This window comes from Caretta caretta, chromosome 3 (assembly GCF_965140235.1).
Source record: "Caretta caretta isolate rCarCar2 chromosome 3, rCarCar1.hap1, whole genome shotgun sequence".
NCBI lineage: Eukaryota > Metazoa > Chordata > Testudines > Cheloniidae > Caretta > Caretta caretta.
Genome location: NC_134208.1, coordinates 165,794,953 through 165,815,432, shown reverse-complemented (window position 1 = coordinate 165,815,432; position 20,480 = coordinate 165,794,953). Strand labels below are relative to the sequence as shown.

At 41.0% G+C, this 20,480-nt stretch overlaps 1 protein-coding gene across 1 annotated transcript in view; it reads right to left on the bottom strand.

Moving 5' to 3' along the window:
- The window catches only part of USH2A (usherin), a 580,026-nt gene that overhangs the window by 36,267 nt on the left and 523,279 nt on the right, over positions 1–20,480 (bottom strand). The window contains exons 61-63 of the mRNA XM_048843172.2: positions 7,742–7,969; positions 5,413–6,926; positions 3,173–3,494 (exon numbers count right to left, since the gene is read on the bottom strand). Of these exons, the coding sequence (XP_048699129.2) occupies positions 3,173–3,494; positions 5,413–6,926; positions 7,742–7,969 (2,064 nt within the window). The remainder of the gene's footprint in view (positions 1–3,172; positions 3,495–5,412; positions 6,927–7,741; positions 7,970–20,480) is intronic.

Below are 20,480 nucleotides of genomic sequence, written 5' to 3'. Positions count from 1 at the left end.
TGAGTCAGACATCATCAATAAATCATTAAAACCCTTGACTCAAACAGTCTCTGTGCTATGAAAAACAACTTGAAAGCCATACTGATTGAGCTTCTGATTGAGATACCAAGTAATTAAAGGCTGGTGCACGGAAGAACACAATGCGCATTCAAGTATTTTTGGTAAAGTGTTGGAAGCATGAAGAGGCAATGCAGCATCTAGGCGGGCGGGGGGGGGGGGGGGGGGCTAACGAAGGTGGAACTGTAGTCATTTGAAAAAGCAAGGGGATATCCATCTTATGAATCTGTGGTGGCAAACACAAAGGCAACGTAGCAGTAAGCTAAACTGTGGCATCAGGAAGAGAGCTTTCAGCTCAGAAAATAAAGGGCTCCAGCTCTTCAGCTAGAGGAGAATCGCCACTATTTTCTAGTGTAACTCCTCTCCCACCTCCCCCGCCCCCACACACTTGCCCTTGGGTTTCCCTTTTTGAGGATTTTTTAAATGCCTTAGGGCACATGCAGGGCCATGTTAAGTGATGAGATCTGGTATTCTTTAGAGCAATTTTACCATCAAGAAATTAATATAGCGTGAGGCGAACAGATTTCACATTACTGTGGGTCCATATGGGTCCCTGAGGCATTAAAGAACATCTGAAAAAGGAAAACCTGAATACAAATACACACCAATACTTGATCCACAAATGCATAGACTTCATCCCTGACACACACGCAGTTGCCAGTAAAGGTTTAACAGTTTTGGTCAAAAAAGGATTAATTGCAGGAAAATATTCCCTCAAGTATTTTAAGCGTGAAACGTTTCCAGCCTTTAAGTGGTATGTTCTGTTTTGGAAAGAACCCTTGCAGCGTCCCTAGTGCTGTTCAGTTCACTGAGGTTTAAGGAAGAAGTTATATTATTAGCAGCAGTAGGAAATCCAGTAATTGGAGCCCTATCATTCGTGACTGGAAACACTCTGCTCAGAGATACCAGTCCTTTTCCTCAGAACAAAACTAATGGAAGTCATGACATTTCTCAACCTGGGGCTATCTAGGATCTCTCTCACTGATCTCAGCAACAGCAGAGGAAAAAGAAAAGATGATCTAGATCATCATATTGGTAATAAAGATCTTTCTAAACACACTGTAGTGAATCCATTTCTCTGCTATCATTCCAAACCCATTTCTGTCATTCTTGACATTCTTGTTCCTTTGTGGTTCTTTCCCTGACCATTGTGGAGCCACTGGAGCTCAATGACAAGGAGAGCCATTGTATTCCTTCCTCAAGGCATAGTCGGGCTGTCTTGACAGATTGTGTTGTTCATATTAACAATGTAGTTCCTTAGAAATAACTCTGTATGGGCCCAAACCAGCAAGAAGAACACTGCACTAGCAGTTGAACAGAGCTGCAAAAGGCTCTGATATGTGAAACAGATGCCCACTTAGATGAACAGGGTGGGGAGGAGGGAAAATCTCAACAGTTCAACAGCGTGGCCCTGTGAATACATCAGCTTTCATCTCAAATCAAAACAGTTCTTGAAGTTCAAAAAATCCATTTACTTAAGCAAAAAAGAGGGAGAGATTCATGGCGTAATGAAGATCTCAAAACTCACAATATATCATGCGGCACTTAACCAAGAGTGAGGACCCACTGGTGTCCTGTTATGCGGCAGAGGAGAGTACTGGTTCATATCTGTGAAAATGTGATCACTTTGCTATGAAACTACACATATTTACATTTACTGCTAACACATTCAGGGCTAGTTTTTGGTGAGGGTGTAAACTCACCAGATTCATATGAAAACATGAACTGAATTTCAGAAAATGATACATTGCTGGGGGCCAATGGAAGTGACATGCACAGATGTGAAATCAAATATGGCCATAGATTACTAGCAATCCTGTGTGATAAAGGAACAATATGCAGGGATATGTGATTTTGACATTAATGGAAAACAACCACAGGCTAAAGAAAGTCACCTGCCTCAGTGTCATGGGACTTTTGCAATCAAAGAGGACTACTTTAGAAGGCCCATTTCTGCAACCCTTACTCACACTCACTGAGTGGTACCTTACTCTGCAAACAGTCACATTGATTTAAATGGAACCATTTGCATAGTGAGGTAAAATAGTATTCAAACTCAGCAAAAGTAGCAGAATTGGTCCCCTAGCTGGACCTTTAACCTCAAAAGAAAAGTAACAAGTACAAAATGAATATGAACGTACAAAATAAAAATAACCCACCAACAGTAAATTAACTTTTAAATGTACCGTGAGACATATATTTGTAATCCTACCACCTAAAATAAAATAGTCCACTAACAAAACCAGCCCATCCCCCTTCCATACCATAAAAGGTAATCTAATGCAACAGTAAAAATAAAAATATTTGCACATTTGAAATTAAAGCTACTAACAAGACCAAGTTACCCTTTAGCAACTGGCACTTCAAAATAAGGTGGTACCTCTAAAGTGATGGACAAATGCACACAAATTGGAATTAATGATTTTGATTAAGAAATGAAAAAAGAGCATTGAATGAATTTATTCCTTATGGAACGTTACCTTCAAGGTCTGATCTATTTTAAATAAATGTGCAGTAATTGTTTAAGTACAATACTATTAAAATTAAAATTCAATTAAATTTGACAGGTTTCTGAGTAACAGCCGCGTTAGTCTATATTCACAAAAAGAAAAGGAGTACTTGTGGCACCTTAGAGACTAACCAATTTATTTGAGCATAAGCTTTCGTGAGCTACAGCTCACTTCATCGAATGCATACTGTGGAAAATACAGAAGATGTTCTTATACATACAAACCATGAAAAAATGGGTGTTTACCACTACAAAAGGTTTTCTCTCCCCCACCCCACTGGTAAAAGCTATTACCAGCAGGAGAGTGGGGTGGGGGGAGAGAAAACCTTTTGTAGTGGTAAACACCCATTTTTTCATGGTTTGTATGTATAAGAACATCTTCTGTATTTTCCACAGTATGCATCCGATGAAGTGAGCTGTAGCTCACGAAAGCTTATGCTCAAATAAATTGGTTAGTCTCTAAGGTGCCACAAGTACTCCTTTTCTTTTTAATTAAAATTGAAACGTATTTTATAATTATAATGAACAAGCATCTCTTATTATTGAAGTGTACTGAAGTCTTAATTACATCTGTACACCTTGTAGCTAACTTACTTCATTTCATACCTGATATTCATATTCTGTATAAGGCAGCAACTTGGCATCTTTGAAGGATGTTAAAGTCCCATTATAAACAAGCACCAGGTCTAAATTTATGTGGGAATGAGTTGCTTGTCTTCGGTAAAGCTCATAATATAAAATTTTCCCATTTGGCTGCTGGGGACCAGTCCACAGAATAGACGCGAATGACTGGAATCCATCAGAGCTTGTCTGCATCTCTATGAGAGGGGAAGGCTGCTTTTCAGGGGGTGCTTCCAGAGTCTGTATGGATGCCCATTCACTATTAGCGCATCCCTGCAATGTGCATGCTTGAACTTGTACTTCATATCTGTGGAAACACAAATCAGAAACCAGTCAATAAGAGCATTACAACTGTACATATGCACTACACATAAGATCAGAATCAATTAAGGTTGTTTAGAAAGAGAGGAGTTTTCCTTTATTTGTGTCCATATTTTTGAGGAAGAAAGCAACTCACATTAACGTGGTGAAGGGATGATGTAATTTCCTCTTGTGGGTCTGATCTTGCAACCCTCATGTGGCTGTCCTCATTTGTGTGAGTAAAATAAATGGGACCACCCAGACGAGAAAGGGCTGTTGGACAGGGTCATTATTAATGAAAATGTGATGCAGTAGTGTTTACGTTTCCATTTAAAGTGAAATGTCTGCTTTTAATTTCTCTCAGTCTGCCATTTCTTTGTATTAAACAGAAAACATGTCTTCCACAAGTGCTTGCCAGAGAAATTATATGGACATTGTGACCCACCCGTTGTCATACAGACTCAGGAGATAAAAATGTCTCCATTGACCACAGAGCACAGCAATCTTCCACTCGATCTGCCTCACTCAGACAGAATTTATATCCTGTTTCCCCTATGTCCAAGTTTGGAGAGTGAGGCCTGGTAGTGACAAGTTTCACTGAGCATGTGCTCAGAGGTCAGTCGCATTGAGGGGGACAGGTTTCCAAGGCTGACTGACAGCTATTCTGTAAATGATCAGCTGGAGAGAGTATTAAAGACACAAACAGATCACATTAAAAAAAAAGGAAGGAAGGAAAACATTAATCAAATAGAGACACACACAGATACACCATTCCAAATGGCAAGAGACCAGGTCCAAGACAAAAATAATTGATTGAGTGAGTTAAATTTTTCTGGCTGGGATTGAGGCATCTTGATGATTGATAAACCAGCATGTAACTGGGTTAATGTTGGCCAGAAAGGTCTTTGTTTGGGTGCAGAAGGCCAGGTTGGAGGTATTCGGTATTACAAAGTGGATTTATTAGCATAAAGTCATTGGCCCTTTGCTGCTGTAACATGGCCCAGCAGAGCTCCCAGGGAATGGCTCAAGATAAAGCATGAAAACCAGACTCCAAAGCTTCCAAGAAATTATATACTGATGAGGCCTCCATTTCCTTCTTTACATATCAGAGATAATATCACAGGGAGATCAAACTGTCAACATCACTAAATTACAATAATAGCTGAATTGAAAGTACTTGAAGAGCCATATAATCTTTGCCTTTTTGGACTATTGCCTTGATTTTACAAAACATTAACTATACCATATTATTACTCTCTCTTAGGATTTAGATTATTTACAGGTACCTTGTAGAAAGAGTTGTCGACAATTTAAGGAATAAAAACAAACTGCTACACAAATAGATAAGAGGTGGTGATTAAATAATCAAGAATTTGAATAAAAGATACTTTTACAAAAACAAGCAAGTTTGTTCTCACTTAAATCTGGTACACTATTTTAAATATAGCTTGCTCTAAAATCTAAACAGCAAGTCTGTGCTTTAAACACACAAAAAACAAATTAATCCCTGGTATAACTCAACTGTCCTTAGTGCAGATACACCAGAGATGAACTGCCCCACAGATCTTTGTTTTATATTTTAATTTGGTTTATAAAACAAGGAAAAACTATTCGTGAACTGCCTTCCAAAAGTGTGGGGTTTGGGCAGGGCTTTGAGCTTGAGTCTGCAAAGGAGCCCCAAGCTGTCTCTTGCATACTCTACTGAAAAGGTAGACAGTTGATTTTTATTTATCTTGTCTTAGTGCGGACTTTGTGGGAATGAGAACTTTGGGGATCTGACCATCTGTTCGACTGAAGAAAATGTGAGGTCCCCCCTCAAACCTCCTTTTTCATTCTTTAGGACAGGTTTAAATAGTAACCCAGTCTCAAACTTTTTGAATGATCCTGTGATATTCATTCAACAAAACTAAGTATTCAGAACTTACCTGTGGTAGGGTTTTAGGTCTGCTGCAATGTAGGACTGTCTAACAAAAGAAATGTGAGAGGTGTCAAAGTCAACAGTTTTCTTTCCCATTTCAGCAGGCTCGCGAATAGAGATCGTATAATTTTTTATATCACCATTGACTTTTGTCGGAGGATCCCAGGCCACCAAAATCTCCTTTGGGGCCCATGCCTGCAGTCGAGGAGGTAACATTCCAGATGGAGCAGAAGGGTGGGTTCTAATTTTAGCTGGTGGGCTAGTGGTGCTTCCTTGACTATTATTTGCAGTTACATCGTAGCTGTATTCCATGCCTGGTGTTAGTGTGAAGTCAAGGTACCGAGTTTCCAGACCTGAATAAATAAGAGCTCCATCCCTCCTCAGCTCATAACTTCTGATTTTGCCATTAGAATTAGCTGGGGTTTTCCAGGTGATTTCTATTGACTCTGATCCTGTGACTCGCAACGTGGGGGCTTCCATATTTAGTGGTGGAGCCTCCTTCGTCAAAACAGATTGGGATACGCTAGATGTGCAGCCTCCATTAGTACAGGCAACCAGGGTGAAATCATACTGTGTGCAAGGCTGTAGGTTTGAAATCAGTCTTGATAAACCTCTCCCAACATAATACTCTTCATCACTTAATTTTAATATGTACTTCGTGATTTCTCCATTTTGAATCTGGGGTGGTGACCAAGACGCATTAATCTGAGTGGCACTGATAGCCTGCAGAGATGGAGGGTTCACTAATGCTGGAGCTGCCTCTAGAGTTTGGATTTTGGCTGGTTCACTGGTAGAGCAGCCTCCCATTGTACAAGCAACTATTGCATAACTGTACACTGAATAAGGCTGTAAGTCTTCATCCATATAGTTGAAAGTAGTAGCATCAAAGCTGAAAGGATACAAAACCTCATTTTTGTGGAGCCGATATGATTGGAGAACACCATTTGGTTCTTCTGGGGAGAGCCATGAAATGAGCACTTTATGGGGGTTAACCGATACATAGGTTAACCTAGGTGTAGCAAGACCTTTAGGAGCAGCTTGACTAGTCTTTGCTACTGACCAAGAGCTATCAGTATAGCCCACTGAATTCCATGCACGTATTTTATATTCATACCTTGTCCATGGCTGTAAACCTTTATCATTATATTTAAATGTTTTATTTTCAGTGTTATATTCTGTGAAAACAATTTTCTCTTCTGTTGTTGCTCTGTTCCCTGAAGCATTTTCTTTTGTGCATCTGTGAATAACTTCATAGTGAATTATTTTTCCATTTGCATTAATTGGTTCAGACCAGCTCAGTTCAATGTTGGTAGCATTAACTGACTGGATTACAGGTGCCAGCTGAGACGCAGGGGGTGCTTCATCTGTTTGGACTGGCTGTGGTGAAGAGCGAGTGCAACCTGCCACAGTGCAAGCCTCAAGTACTAGAGTATACAGTGTGAAAGGCTCCAGGCGTCTAAACAGGAATTGACGAGATAAACCACTATATTCCATATTATCGTCATTTAAAATATTGTATGTCTGAGAGAGAAAAAAAGAAAGAAAGGGAAATCATCAGTTGGAGAATTTGAAAATTAATTCTAGGTGAGATACTTATTTAGATACAATGTTTATCTTCATAACTTAATAAGGATTATTAACTTGTGATCCAGAAACTAATTTCCTTAACTCCTTATTAACAACATTTTAGCTTGTTAACGCTGAAAGAATATTTTAACCTACTTTTCACAATTAATGATGCTTTGTTTGCTTTTTGGATTTCACTCATCTTGGGCAGTGAAAATATACTAGTCAGTTTCACTTTTGATTATATTTACTTTCTAGTCAGTTTCATTTCAGGGCTCTCAAATACCATAAGGTAAGGGCCATTGCAGGTTAATATTTACACCCCAACAAAAACTGTTTAAAAGAAACCCCCAAACTTCATAGCAACATTTCTATTGAACTTTGTTGTAACAAAACCTAATGTGGGTTTTCTATATAATGAAGAGCGATATTAAACTCATTAGGCCTGAAAACATAGCTTTTAAAATATTATTTCCCGTGACTTTGAAGGGCAGGATTTCTTCAGTGTTCTAGATACTCACAGTTGCAAGAAATGTAGCAATATGTAGCAATAAATATCTGAATTTGCATTTACCTAGAAAGTAAGCATTGCTCAGACAATCTCTTCACCACACCATGCTTGCGCAGTTGTGTGTGGGTGGGGTCGGGTGGGATGGGTGTCTTCAAATAACTCCTTTTTAAGTCTAGTGAATTTTAGCAAAAGTTTTCAGACATGATATTTGGCATTTTCCTTTAAACTGTGATGAACGAGGTTTCAGGATAAAGATTACCTTAATTACTCCATTGGGTTTGGAAGGCTCTGACCATTTAATTAACAATGCCCTGCCATTCTCTTTTTTCTCTACAGTGAAGTTGCTCAGACCACTTGGTGAAGCTTCTAGCGTGGTCACAGAAGTCCAGGGACTCGAAACTTGGCCAGCGTTGTTTACAGCCACAACGTTAATGTGATACATAGTAAAAGGTTTCAGTCCAAACAAGTGAGCCTGATGCTTTGTTCCCTGCAGCAGGAAAACAAGACATTACCTCATTTAGTTTAAATGGCAATAATCAGTGTTTGTGGTTTACACCAGCATTGGACTGGGCAACTGGTGCTCTGACTCTAGAGATATCACAATCATTTCACAGAGTAACACATCTGGCAGCTGGGCTCACTGAATGTGCATTACTGCAGATAAGCCTTAAATAGAAACTCTTGTGGTTTGTAGGGCGCAGATCTTCTAAGTAAGCTCAATTCTGCAAGGTGCAGAGCACTCTGACCCTTATCTAGCAAAGCACTTATGCACAAGCTCAACTTTAAGCATGTGAGTAGTAGTTCCATACATGCTTAAAATTAAGCATGTGCTCAAATGCTGTGCTGCATCAGGACCAGAGTGGCCATCACTTTGAAGGCTCTCTAGGATCTGTACTATGCTAGTCACAGTGGCTCTCTTTGTACAACACACACAGGGTGACCAGACAGCAAGTGTGAAAAATCGGGACGGGGGTAAGGAGTAATAGGCACCTATATGAGACAAAGCCCCAAATACTGGGACTGTCCATATAAAATCGGGACATCTGGTCACCCTAATAACACCCCCCCCCCAATAGTGTATTCAGGAATCATGTGATTACCATACTGACTGGTATCACATAATGTTCTGGCAAATTAAAGCAATGTAATCTGGATGTACACCAGCATCACTGAGAGCATAGTTTGGTTCCCATTTTGAAAATATAACAATCCCCAAGGTTAAATCACCATTAGAAATGGAGTAAAATGTCTCCCATAAGTCACATGGTTAAGATGTTACCCAACAACAAGTTCAAGATAACATGTACTTGGGTCTCTGAATTTCCTTAAAATGATGGCCTGTGTAGCGTACAGAAATATAGAGAACAATTTGAAAAACCCACTTTGAAGAGAAGATGGCTGGAAATAAGCAGGAGGACTAACAAATTTTGATATAAATCTCATCGGGGACCAGGGGGAGTTTCTCCATTGGCCACTAATATATTTAATTCTGCTTTTGCATTGATTACATAGATGTCAGGAAAAGGACTGATAATTTAGTTTCCTTTATGTAGCAAAAACTGCTAAAGTCAATTTCCTTGCTTCAATAAGTCATATTAAGTTGTTAAATGTTAACACTAGAAATTGTTTAATATTTAAACATTTGTTAAGCTACCAGACTGATACAAATTTTACAGAAATATTAATTTCTTTTTTAAATATTAAAAGTTAGATCATAAATATTTAAATAGTTATTTCCCCACAAGGAGTTAGTGCTTTAGATAAATACAGCACCACATCCGAATGACCATTATGAATATTAAATCTGAAGATGACACAAATACAAATGATAAACATATTTTTCTGATAAATGATTCCTCTTCCCGTTAAACAGGGCAAACACTGACAAGATTAATAATGCAAAAAAAAAAATATAATTCCTTGTTAGGAATTCCCAGTCATCACTGCCAAAAAAGCATAAGCTCAAATGCAAATAGCAATCACCTCGAACAGATTATATATAGAAAAGTGTTGGCTGCTGTGGGACATTTAGAGATATCTTTTGTCATAAGAAACATGGAAAGCATGTGGGCTATAAAGCAAAAACATATGTATAGTGTCAATAGCAGCACCTGTTCAATTACAGTTTATTTCAGTATGGAGAATTTAGTTCAGCCCCTAGATGGCAATACTATCAAACGCTTTTTGTAACATGAGTACTTAATGATTAACAACCTGCATTCAGTCATCCAACATACTCAAGGCAGCCATTAAAAAAATAACAAAACTGATTTCATTATAGATTCTTTTAATAAACATTTATGGCTTAGATCCTTGAAAGTGGAAGCATTCAAACTGCCACAGCCAAACCCCTATACAGCTGAATGCAAAATTATGAACTGTAGGTTAAAGTACAGAGCTCAAATTGAAGTTCATGCTTGGCATAAAAATCTGGCATCAGAAATTATGTTGGCACAAAACATGATTAAAATTAGCTTTACAATTGGCTGTGGTCTGTATTAATAGTTTTTATGAGGACAAGTTATCTAATAGCCTTTAAAACAGAACTTTTAAAAGCCTAAAATTTACATCCAATGGTTCGGGGGCGGGGAGAGGAGGGACCACATGACATTAAATTATCGCTTCTGAGTTGTTACACAAAGGCTTGTGGAAGGTTCAAACACAGGAATATAAGCATCAGACAAAAATCAATGGCTCTGCTTCTTGTCAACCATACAATCAGGGGACGGTTCTAGTGGCAACAATGCTACAAAATAGAGAATTTTCTTAAATAAAAAGAAAAATTGCATTGCTCCACTAATCCTCTATAGCTTTCCCACTAACTCCTAATGTTTAATTATTTATAGTCCTCCCCAGTGTTTGAACTAAAACAGAGATGGAGGGATTTACCTGCCTGTGGTTCATCCTGTCCTCTGGAGACTGCAAAACCATTCTTGCCAGGGATGGCTTGATCCCTGGCTCCTACAGACACTTCTTGAAGAGCAAAATGTTTACAGGTATTATTTTTTTTAAAACATGCTAGGGAGAAGTTCTCCTGGAATAGGCTGCTAAGGCTTTATCCCGCACATCCCCCCAATGACTCAGATCAAAAGTTGATCTTTATAACACTGGAAAGAGGGTGGAATAATGTTTTAATGATAATGTCTTTAATTTAATAGTATTTAACATTCTTTCACGTGATTTTTAGTTCACAAATATTATGGTATTCTATAGTAACGGCCAATCACACTACATCTCACAAAGTGTATCACAGCAATCTTTGGGGATATTTAAGTACAGAATGGGGTATTTCTTAAAACCAGGAACAGCATTCTCATCACTCCTTCCAACTCTGGGTCTAGCTCATGCAGCCCCTATGGTCTTGACTTTGCAATCTGATTCACACAGGCGGACCCCCTCTGCCCACTGAGAACGAAACCCACTTCAGTGGAACTCTTTATCATCGTAAGAGTTCACCCCTGCAGATCAGAAGTCAACACCCGTGGATCAGATTGCAGGATCAAGGCCATTGCATGGAACACCCTCCCAATCCTTGTTTGCAAAGCCACCCACTCTCCACATTCAAATATCCACTGCTTCCATATTGCCTACAAGGAGTGAATTCATTCACCATTAAAAACTAACAAACATCAAGATGTTTGCAAACCATAACTGAGTAACCGTGAGATCTGATGGCTGTAACCACTGTCCTTCCCATCCTTGCTGTTTATGGCTTATTATTCTCAGTCACTAGGTCATTACGTTAGGCTTAATCCTGCAAACACGTAGGTGTTTAATTAACTGTATTCACATCAGCAGTGCTCCTGTTAGATTTACTGGGGGCTACTCATGCGAGTAAAGTTACTTGACTGCCAGTTGTAAGCCCCGAGAGCCCCCAGAATTTCCAGGCTCCTGGAGCCTTGACTCTGAGCGCATGCCTGTACTGCAGCTGGGAGGTGAGAGTCCCAGCGCAGGCAGAGAGACTTGCACCAGCTTGGCTCAAGTTAGCGCACTAAAAATAGCAACGTGGATGTTGCAGCACTGGCGGTGGCTTGGGCTAGCCGTGCAAGCTTGGGCCAGGGGATTTGGCAGGCTTGGACTTGGGCAGCGATATCAACAATGCCCTTTTTAGCATGCTAGCTCAAGCTGAGCTACTGTGAGTCTGTCTACCCACAATGGGAATCACATTTCTCAGCTGCAGTACAGACATATCCTCAGAGCCCTGGCTGGAGCTGGGCCTCCCAGGACTTCCCAGAGTCTGGCTCCAGGACAGTGAGCCTGAAAACCCTGCCATGCTGACTGCCCTGGAGCTACAGACCCTCAAAGCCTGTGGTCCCCAGTCCCTGGGCAGAGCGCATGGCAGAGAGCTGCCAGGGAACCAGGCAGGTTTCAGAAGTGGTTTGGAGAAAGTTAATCATATCTGACTCACTTTTGTGAAAAAACTTAGGTTTGGTGTGCTGGCATTTTCCAACTGAACTGTTTTGTCAGAAAATTTCTGACCAACTCTTGCTGAAAGATGCAGCCAGCCACAGTCTGTTCTGCCCCCGGCAGTCCAGAACCACACCTTCAAAAATGGAGGATGACCTCCGGTCTCTGTAGCCACATCCTTGCACAACTTTGAAGTCTACTCCACATAGGGACCACATCCTTCTGTGTGTTCTGTAAAGCAGTGGTTCTCAACCTTTACAGACCCTCTTCAGGAGGCTAATTTCTCTTGCATACCCGCAAGTTTCACCTCACTTAAAAACTACTTACTTCCAAAATAAGACATAAAAATACAAAAGTGTCACAGCACGCTGTTACTGACAAATTGCTGACTTTCTCATTTTTACCATGTAATTATAAAAGAAATCAATTGGAATATAAATTCTGTACTTACATTTCAGTGTATCGTATTTAAAGCAGTATAAATAAGTCATTGTCTATATGAAATTTTAGTTTGTACTGACTTCACTAGTGCTTTTTATGTAGCCCATTGTAAAATTACGCAAATATCTAGATGAGCTGATGTACCTCCTGGAAGACCTCTGCATACTCTCAGGGGTGTGGGTATCCCTGATTGAGAACCACTGCTGTAAAGTATCTAGCACATTTTGAGTTGCAGTATAAACAGATAACAATAAATACTTTGTCCAGCTAATTTCACTGCTCTGACTGTAAACTATGATCAAAGAAAAGTTATTTAAAATAACATACTTGTTTTAACATACTTTCAAAATATAAAATGAGGGAATATGACGCATGAATAATTTATGCATTTAGACTCACTTCAGATTGCCTCTTTTGTTTGTTTATTTTTTAATTCATGAGCACTGAAGTCACTTAAAGTCCAGAAACAAATTAGCATAGTCTTTCAGGCAGCTGAAAGGCAGTGGCATCCAGAATGCAATGTGCATGTCTTCTTGACTAACCTCTCCTGAGTAGCCTGCTCCTAGAGGGTGGTCAAGACTGCTCAGAGTCTTAAGAATTCTGACAGTTTTACCCTGTCTACTGTGATTGCTTTTGACTACTTGAAGTGCCCCAAAGGTGATAACAGGGTCAAGAGGTTTTTGTAGGTTGAAAATGATCAAAAATTAGCATTGATCTGTAGCTCTCAATAATACTCTGTGCGGGTAGACTCCCTGCACAAATGTTTAAACTGCATAAAGCCACACAACCTACTCATCTTTGAATCTATTGATCTGATGCACTCTATTTTAAGATAACTCACCTTACCCTTATGCCTTAGATTCAGGGTATGATTTTGAAAAATAATTGCCATATTAGGAGAGCTACTGTACCATTTGAGAGCTGATGAACAGGTAATATGGACATTTATCACTTCTTTGGGGGTAATCATCAAAATGCAGACAGTCATTAATCAGCTACGGTAATTGTCCAGATTATTTCTATTTTCAGTATACTGTAAGGAAAATTATTTCTCACCTTTTTTCTATTTTCACTTTACATCCCCCAACGTCCCTCAGGTTTCTTCAACACAATGTCAAGGAGCCATATCATTCCTCCTACAAGTACAATACCTTACGCTCCTTGGTGGCAACAGACACCCCACGCCCCCCCACCTATAATGAACTCCAGTGGGTTAGGGATCCATGCATTGTTTTTTAACATTCCACCAGATATCAGCGAGGAATCCTATACAAAGATAATTCAGCACCTTTTCCACAGAGCCATCCATCCTATGGAATCTCCCTTGACAAGGTTCTAGGGGTATGAATCATTTGGGAAGGCTCCATTTGAGCAGCACTGCCGGGCAGCTGGAAAGGAGAATGAGGTTCCCTGGAGTTGGTGCAAGGCACAGGGCCTCTGAGGGGATCACCAGGTACTGGGGACCGTAGACCCTTATCATTTTGTGTAAGGTAAGCTTTGCCCCACCAGTGGGGGAATACTGCACAAAGGGAACCTATCAGTTTTCCTCTTTACCAGTCTCCCTTGACAGGTACATAGAAGGGGCAATGTGGCCCTTGCTACCGTCTTTGCTCAGAAAGTCTTAGGGCCAAATTTAGACGTGATGTATAAAGTCGTGTACATTTATCCATCATAATTTGGTATAATTTGGTACAGTGGGAGGCAAGGGTAGGGGCTATGAATAAACTATAGGTTTAAAACAAAGAAAAGGAAGTATTTCTTCACACAACACACAGTCAACCTGTGGAACTCTTTGCCAGATGTTGTGAAGGCCAAGACTATAACTGCATTCAAAAAAGAACTGGATAAGTTCATGGAGGATAGGTCCATCAATGGCTATCAACCAGGATAGGCAGCGATGTAAAACCATGCTCTGAAGTGTCCCTAGCTTCTGTTTGCCAGAAGGTGGGAATGGGTGACAGGGGATGGATCACTTAATGATTGCTTGTTCTGTTCATTCCCTCTGAAGCACCTGGCCACCAGAAGAAAGGATACTGGGCTATGGACCATTGGTCTGACCCAGTATGGCTATTCTTATGTTCTTAAATGCATCCAACAGGAGGGTATGAAACAAAGCTGTTTTATCTTACACTTTCTTATACCCTCCTAATAGTTGCTTTTCCTGCTCTAACTCCACCCTTCCACCATGCTGGTGCATAAGCTACAATAATTTACATGAATTTGGTCCTGAGTATTAAACAATGCCATCTTTGACTGCTCATTTTTAGACCAAGAACAACATTTTCCAACTTGGGAGCCTAAAGTCATTTTCAGAGGTGCTGAGCACCCAGTGAAGTCAATGGGAGTTGAAGGTGTTTGGTACTTTTGAAAATCACGCCCTTTATAGCTGGGTACCTTCATAAGGATTTAGGAGCATACCTTCAAGCACTCAGATTTGGAAATTTTGGCCTAAATTAGCATAAAAGTTGCAGAGTGGCATTTTCTAAAGCACTAATAATGGGATTTTCAAAGGCATCTAGGTGCCTAAAAACCAGTCCTTTATAAGTAACATAGAAGGACAATTCTCATTGATTTGTGATGAAACTTGTGCTCTTATATCACTTAGTGCTTTAGAAAAGCCCACCTGCAGGGTACATTACACTGGCATTCTAACCGTGTCACCCCCCTCCCCCAACTCTGTTACTAACTTCTTCTCCAATTCCCCTCTTCAAGGCTCCACATGACTCCACTTTGTCCCCAACTCCTGCCTATATCTCCTCTTAATCCTCAGCCAGGTCCACACTCTCAGTCCTCTCTCTAGTTATAGCATCCATGTCTCCTTATCATGCAGTGAGGTGCATATCACATACCACCCCCTTCACTTGGACGTCACTTGTAGCATACTTTTACTTATATGCTCCATGTGCCCTCCCCTCTTCTCCTTCAAGTTCCTCCTTAAAAGCCACTCCTTTCCTGAAGCCCACCAGTGCTGATCCACCCACATATTCTTGCCCTTGAACTCTTATTGATTAACTCATGTTCAGAACCCCACATATTTTGCAGTTCTGCTCCTCTCACAAATACGGTCTGGAATGTAAATTTTCATTTTTAAACCATTAGGGTTCTAGTCCTTATGGTTGTAAAGAAAGCCTTTTACAAGTTAACCAAATGGAAATCAATGCAATATTAATCTAGCTGAATCTGTAGAGAGCATGAAACAATAGTTCTGAAAGGTGTGAGCATCTCACTGGGTTAATGCTAAAACCCCCTAAAAATGACAATTTTAATGTAATAATTTAAACTTCAACTCACTTTAGCTGAAATAGCTAGTTAATAATATTTCTAGCCCACAATCTCAAACTACCTCCCACATCTTTTTGGGTACCAAACGTCCCAACTGCTCCTTATCCAGCTACTAACACTTTAAACTTTCCCCCAACAACCTCTACAATAGAATATGGGCTGTCAATAAAAAAAATCAATGCTTTAAGTACAAATTTAAAATTTGGGGACTGAATAAAATAAACAAAATTCATTTTTTAAATCAACGAACATGGGGGCCAACATATTGACTGTAGTATTCATTTCCATATTTTATTCAATAAGATTTCCATTTTTAAATTTAAATGTAGCTGTCAGTCACCAGATTTCTGCACTGGATTGTCATAGGTTTCAGGGGAACTTGCTGCAGAATTTGAGTCCAATTTGCCATTGCCTTAATAGCACCACCTCTAGTTTAGATTGCCCAATGCTTCCTCTTACAACATCCTGTTTTTAGTTGCTTGTAACTTTGACAAACATTAACCATTTAGGCTGAAATTTTCCATGCTGAGTGTCTGCCTCAGGCTGAATGGTTTTGGAAAGTTTCAGGCACAATGGTTCAGCTGTTTCTGAAAATGAGGTTAGGAAACAATAAGTTGTTTTGCAATGTTAGAAAAATCCTGCCTACCTTTTATTTAAGAATATCTAGTGTTCCCAGGCTTTTGGAGTATGGAATTGAAAGTTTGCCGGGAGTGGCCTTTTGCTGTCCCAATAAAAATCCACCCAATTTTGCCCAAGTTATAAGCCTTCGAAAAAAATCTCAGTTTGTACATGCTCATGCTCCAAAGATTTCATCCTCCGTTAGCAAGGCTTGAGCCTCCCACAGCTCCTAGTGCTGACTAGACTGCATATGCACATGCTCCACATAGCAGCTGAGCATGTTTTATTCCCTCACAATTCTTACATGTAGCCGGACTGTGCATGCCCCATCACAACAGAGCATGCCCCATCCCCCCAGAGTTCCTACATACAAACCAGGGGAATAAAAGGAGTAATTTGGGTCAAGGACCTTGATGAGACTGGGCCTGGAAGTGGGGAAAGAAACCATGGCTGGCAGCATAAGAAGACTCGAGGAGAGCCTGGGACTGGCTGGGTACAGAGACTTGGGCTGGGAGCCAGGGGAATAAACTGGCACTGGCTGGAGGATGGCAGGAAGGAATATTATGACTGGCAGGGCAAGGAGATTGGAACTGAGAGCCAGAAGGCAGGAGGGAATTTAGGCAAATAATTGGGGTGGGGTGAGGGAACCAGGGTGTGTGTGACTGAGAACTAATTGACTGGTGAACACTGAGATCAGACAAGTTGCTGGAGGTTGGAGGAAGACTGGGACTGGCTGCAAAAGGAGACTGGGGTTGGGAACCAGTGGTGGGAGGAATTGAGGGTGAGGGGAAGATCTAATGAGATGCCAGCCTGTGGGGAAAGAACTGGGAGTGGCTGGGCAAATCGAGTGAGACAAGGATACAGGGATGAGAGAGACTGCGACAAAGAATTAGCCCTCGGGTGAGGAAGACTGAGATTGGATGAGGAGCTTGTGGAGGGAGACTGGTACTGACAGCCAGTGTTTATGACGGGAGGAGGAGATGGAGAGAATGGGGCAACTGCAAGCTGGGGCAGTAGGGAGAGACGGATTGGACAGGGAGCCAAGAGGTGGAACTGAGACTGGCTGGGCAAGGAGATTGGAGACAGGGATTCGAGGCAGGAAAGGGACTGGGAGAGGAAGAGAGTGTGACTCAGATGGGGAATTAAGCAGGGAAACTGGCTGGGTAAGGAGACTGGGACTAGGATGAGATGTCTCAGGAGTGGAGTGGATGGCAAAGAAAATGGGTCTGGGATGAGGGGTGAGGAAGATACAGGACTGGGACAGAGACAGGCTGGAGGACATGAGACGGAAGGGTTGTGACCACTAGAACACACTCCTTGAAGAGTCCTGAGTCTCATTTTTCCTTGGTGGTCAGCAAATATCTGTGAAACCCACCAGTAAAGTGTGTGTCTCCCTTCCCCCCTTTAGTGCCAGGCAACCTACTACTGCTATCAGTTACCCTGTTGACTCAATGGCTTTGAGCCAAAAGGTTCCAGATCTGCTCCTGAACTGTGCTGGAATTTGTTTTTCAATTTGCTTTTTTAAAAACCTAGGAAATTACACACCAAAAATATGTTAAAAATACCGCATAAGCAAAGCCAGCCCTCAAAAGTTGGGAAATACCTGTACAACCTTAACTCAACCTTCTTGTGTATATGCGCTATTGTATAGTCTTTAATGGCATTTTCACATACTTTTTTTTTGCCCCAGGACTCCTGGCGCATTCAGTGTACAGGGCGGACCTACACGGGGGGATGAATCAGGGTTGTGTAGTGAAGGAAACTGTTGTCTTTAGGACCCTGCCTCATTTGTTGCCGATGAAGAAGATGTGTAGTGAATGATGCAGGAGACTGCAGGAAGAGAAAGTACTGTCTCTTGGTGAAGACAGTTGACTGCTGCCCTGGAGAACTGGATTCTATCCATGCCTCTACCATAGAGTTCCTGGTTTATGCTAGGCATATCACTTAAAGCAAACTTTTCACAGGTAGTCAGTATTTGTGCATTCCTCATTTCTGGGTGCTCAACTTGAGATGCTTGGGTCTAACTTGCATAAGCACTCACAGCTGCAACTGAAGTCAATTGGAGCTGTGCTTTGAATGTAGAAAGTGCTATATAATGCTAAGTACTCTGAAAAAAAAATTGGGTCCTAGGCATCTCAGGTTCTTCTTTCTTCATCTTTCCACACCCACAGGTGCACAAGGCATCTACTACTTCCCTCCATTTATTTCAGTCTTGTGTTGGTCTGTTCAGGCTTCTGAGTGGCATGTTGATGGATTTGGCTTCTTTCTCTACTGTTCAGCATAACGTTTCTCTAGGTCACCCTCTTTTTCTCTTCTTAGGTGGTATCCATTTTCTCACTTGACGTTAAAGTTGCGTGGGTGACATCCTTAAAGTATGTCCTAAAGACATCCATCATCATCCTCTTACCATGCTTTAGGTTGGTTTGCTCTACTTAGAATTTCTGATGTTGCAAGATACTCTTCCCAGTGGACTCTGAAGATCTTCCCCACATATTTACTTTGGAATGAGTTGATTTACTTATCAATGTCTATTGTAGATTTATGAGCTTATGCTCCATAAATGAGGACAGACGTAATGCTGGAATCATTGTGAATCATACCGCTTTTCTAAATCTTTTCAAGTTTATGAAAGTTGTTTGCTGCTTTTGATATTTATTGCTTGACACCTAGCATGGTGTCACCATCACTGCACACCTCCCTCCCTAGATAAGTAAATTGACTTACTTTGTCTACTGTTTCTTCATCTACTCCGATGGCTGCTTTTGGGACATTTACAGCCATATATTTTGTCTTTTCCTTTTTGATAAATAAACCAACTTGTTTTGCTGTGTCAGAATTGCCAGAGAAGGGTGACCTTACCAACTGCAGTAACTGGAGAGGAGTCACGTTATCTCAGCGCCTTGGAAAACCATAGAATCATAGAATATCAGGGTTGGAAGGGACCTCAGGAGGTCATCTAGTCCAACCCCCTGTTGAAAAGCAGGACCAATCCCCAATTAAATCATCCCAGCCAGGGCTTTGTCAAGCCTGACCTTAAAAACTTCTAAGGAAGGAGATTCCACCACCTCCCTAGGTAACGCATTCCAGTGTTTCACCACCCTCCTAGTGAAAAAGTTTTTCTTAATATCCAACCTAAACCTCCCCCACTGCAACTTGAGACCATTACTCCTTGTCCTGTCCTCTTCTACCACTGAGAATAGTCTAGAACCATCCTCTCTGGAACCACCTCTCAGGTAGCTGAAAGCAGCTATCAAATCCCCCCTCATTCTTCTCTTCTGCAGACTAAACAATCCCAGTTCCCTCAGCCTCTCCTCATAAGTCATGTGTTCCAGACCCCTAATCATTTTTGTTGCCCTTCGCTGGACTCTTTCCAATTTATCCACATCCTTCTTGTAGTGTGGGGCCCAAAACTGGACACAGTACTCCAGATGAGGCCTCACCAATGTCGAACAGAGGGAGACGATCATGTCCCTCGATCTGCTCGCTATGCCCCTACTTATACATCCCAAAATGCCATTGGCCTTCTTGGCAACAAGGGCACACTGCTGACTCATATCCTGCTTCTCGTCCACTGTCACCCCTAGGTCCTTTTCCGCAGAACTGCTGCCTAGCCATTCGGTCCCTAGTCTGTAGCTGTGCATTGGGTTCTTCCGTCCATGTGCCACATTATTCTGGAACATATCAGGACACAAATAGCTCTCCAAATTAGAGAGGAATAAGCGGGGTTTAGATCACTGAGATCATGTACTGACCATATTGTTGTTCCCAGATATATTATAGAACAAAAAGTGTGGAGTGGTAAACACCTCTTGTGAAAAATTCTATAGATTTCCAGAAGGCTTTTGACAGGGTGCACAGAGACAGTCTTTGGAAAATATGACATATTATGGAATATCAGAAAAAATAATTAGGATCTATATGGTAACAAATGTGCAGTCAGAGAAGCGGACAACATCAGACAATGGTTTGCATTGGAGTAAGGCAAGAGTGTATTTTGTCCCCACTGTTGTTCACCGTAGTCGCCGTTTATGTCATGAGGGAAATAACTGAAGAAGGCAACTGAGGAATTTTATGGACGAATGATAAAGCACTCTTGGATTGCCTCATCTTTGCTGATGACATTGTCCTGTTTAGTTCAACACATCACGTAATGGAAGAAAAGGCACCTCAAATTGGGCAGTCAAAATTAGTGGAAACTTTTGACCTTCATCCCCCTGTGCTTAATAATTTTATATTCAGAGTTTGAATAG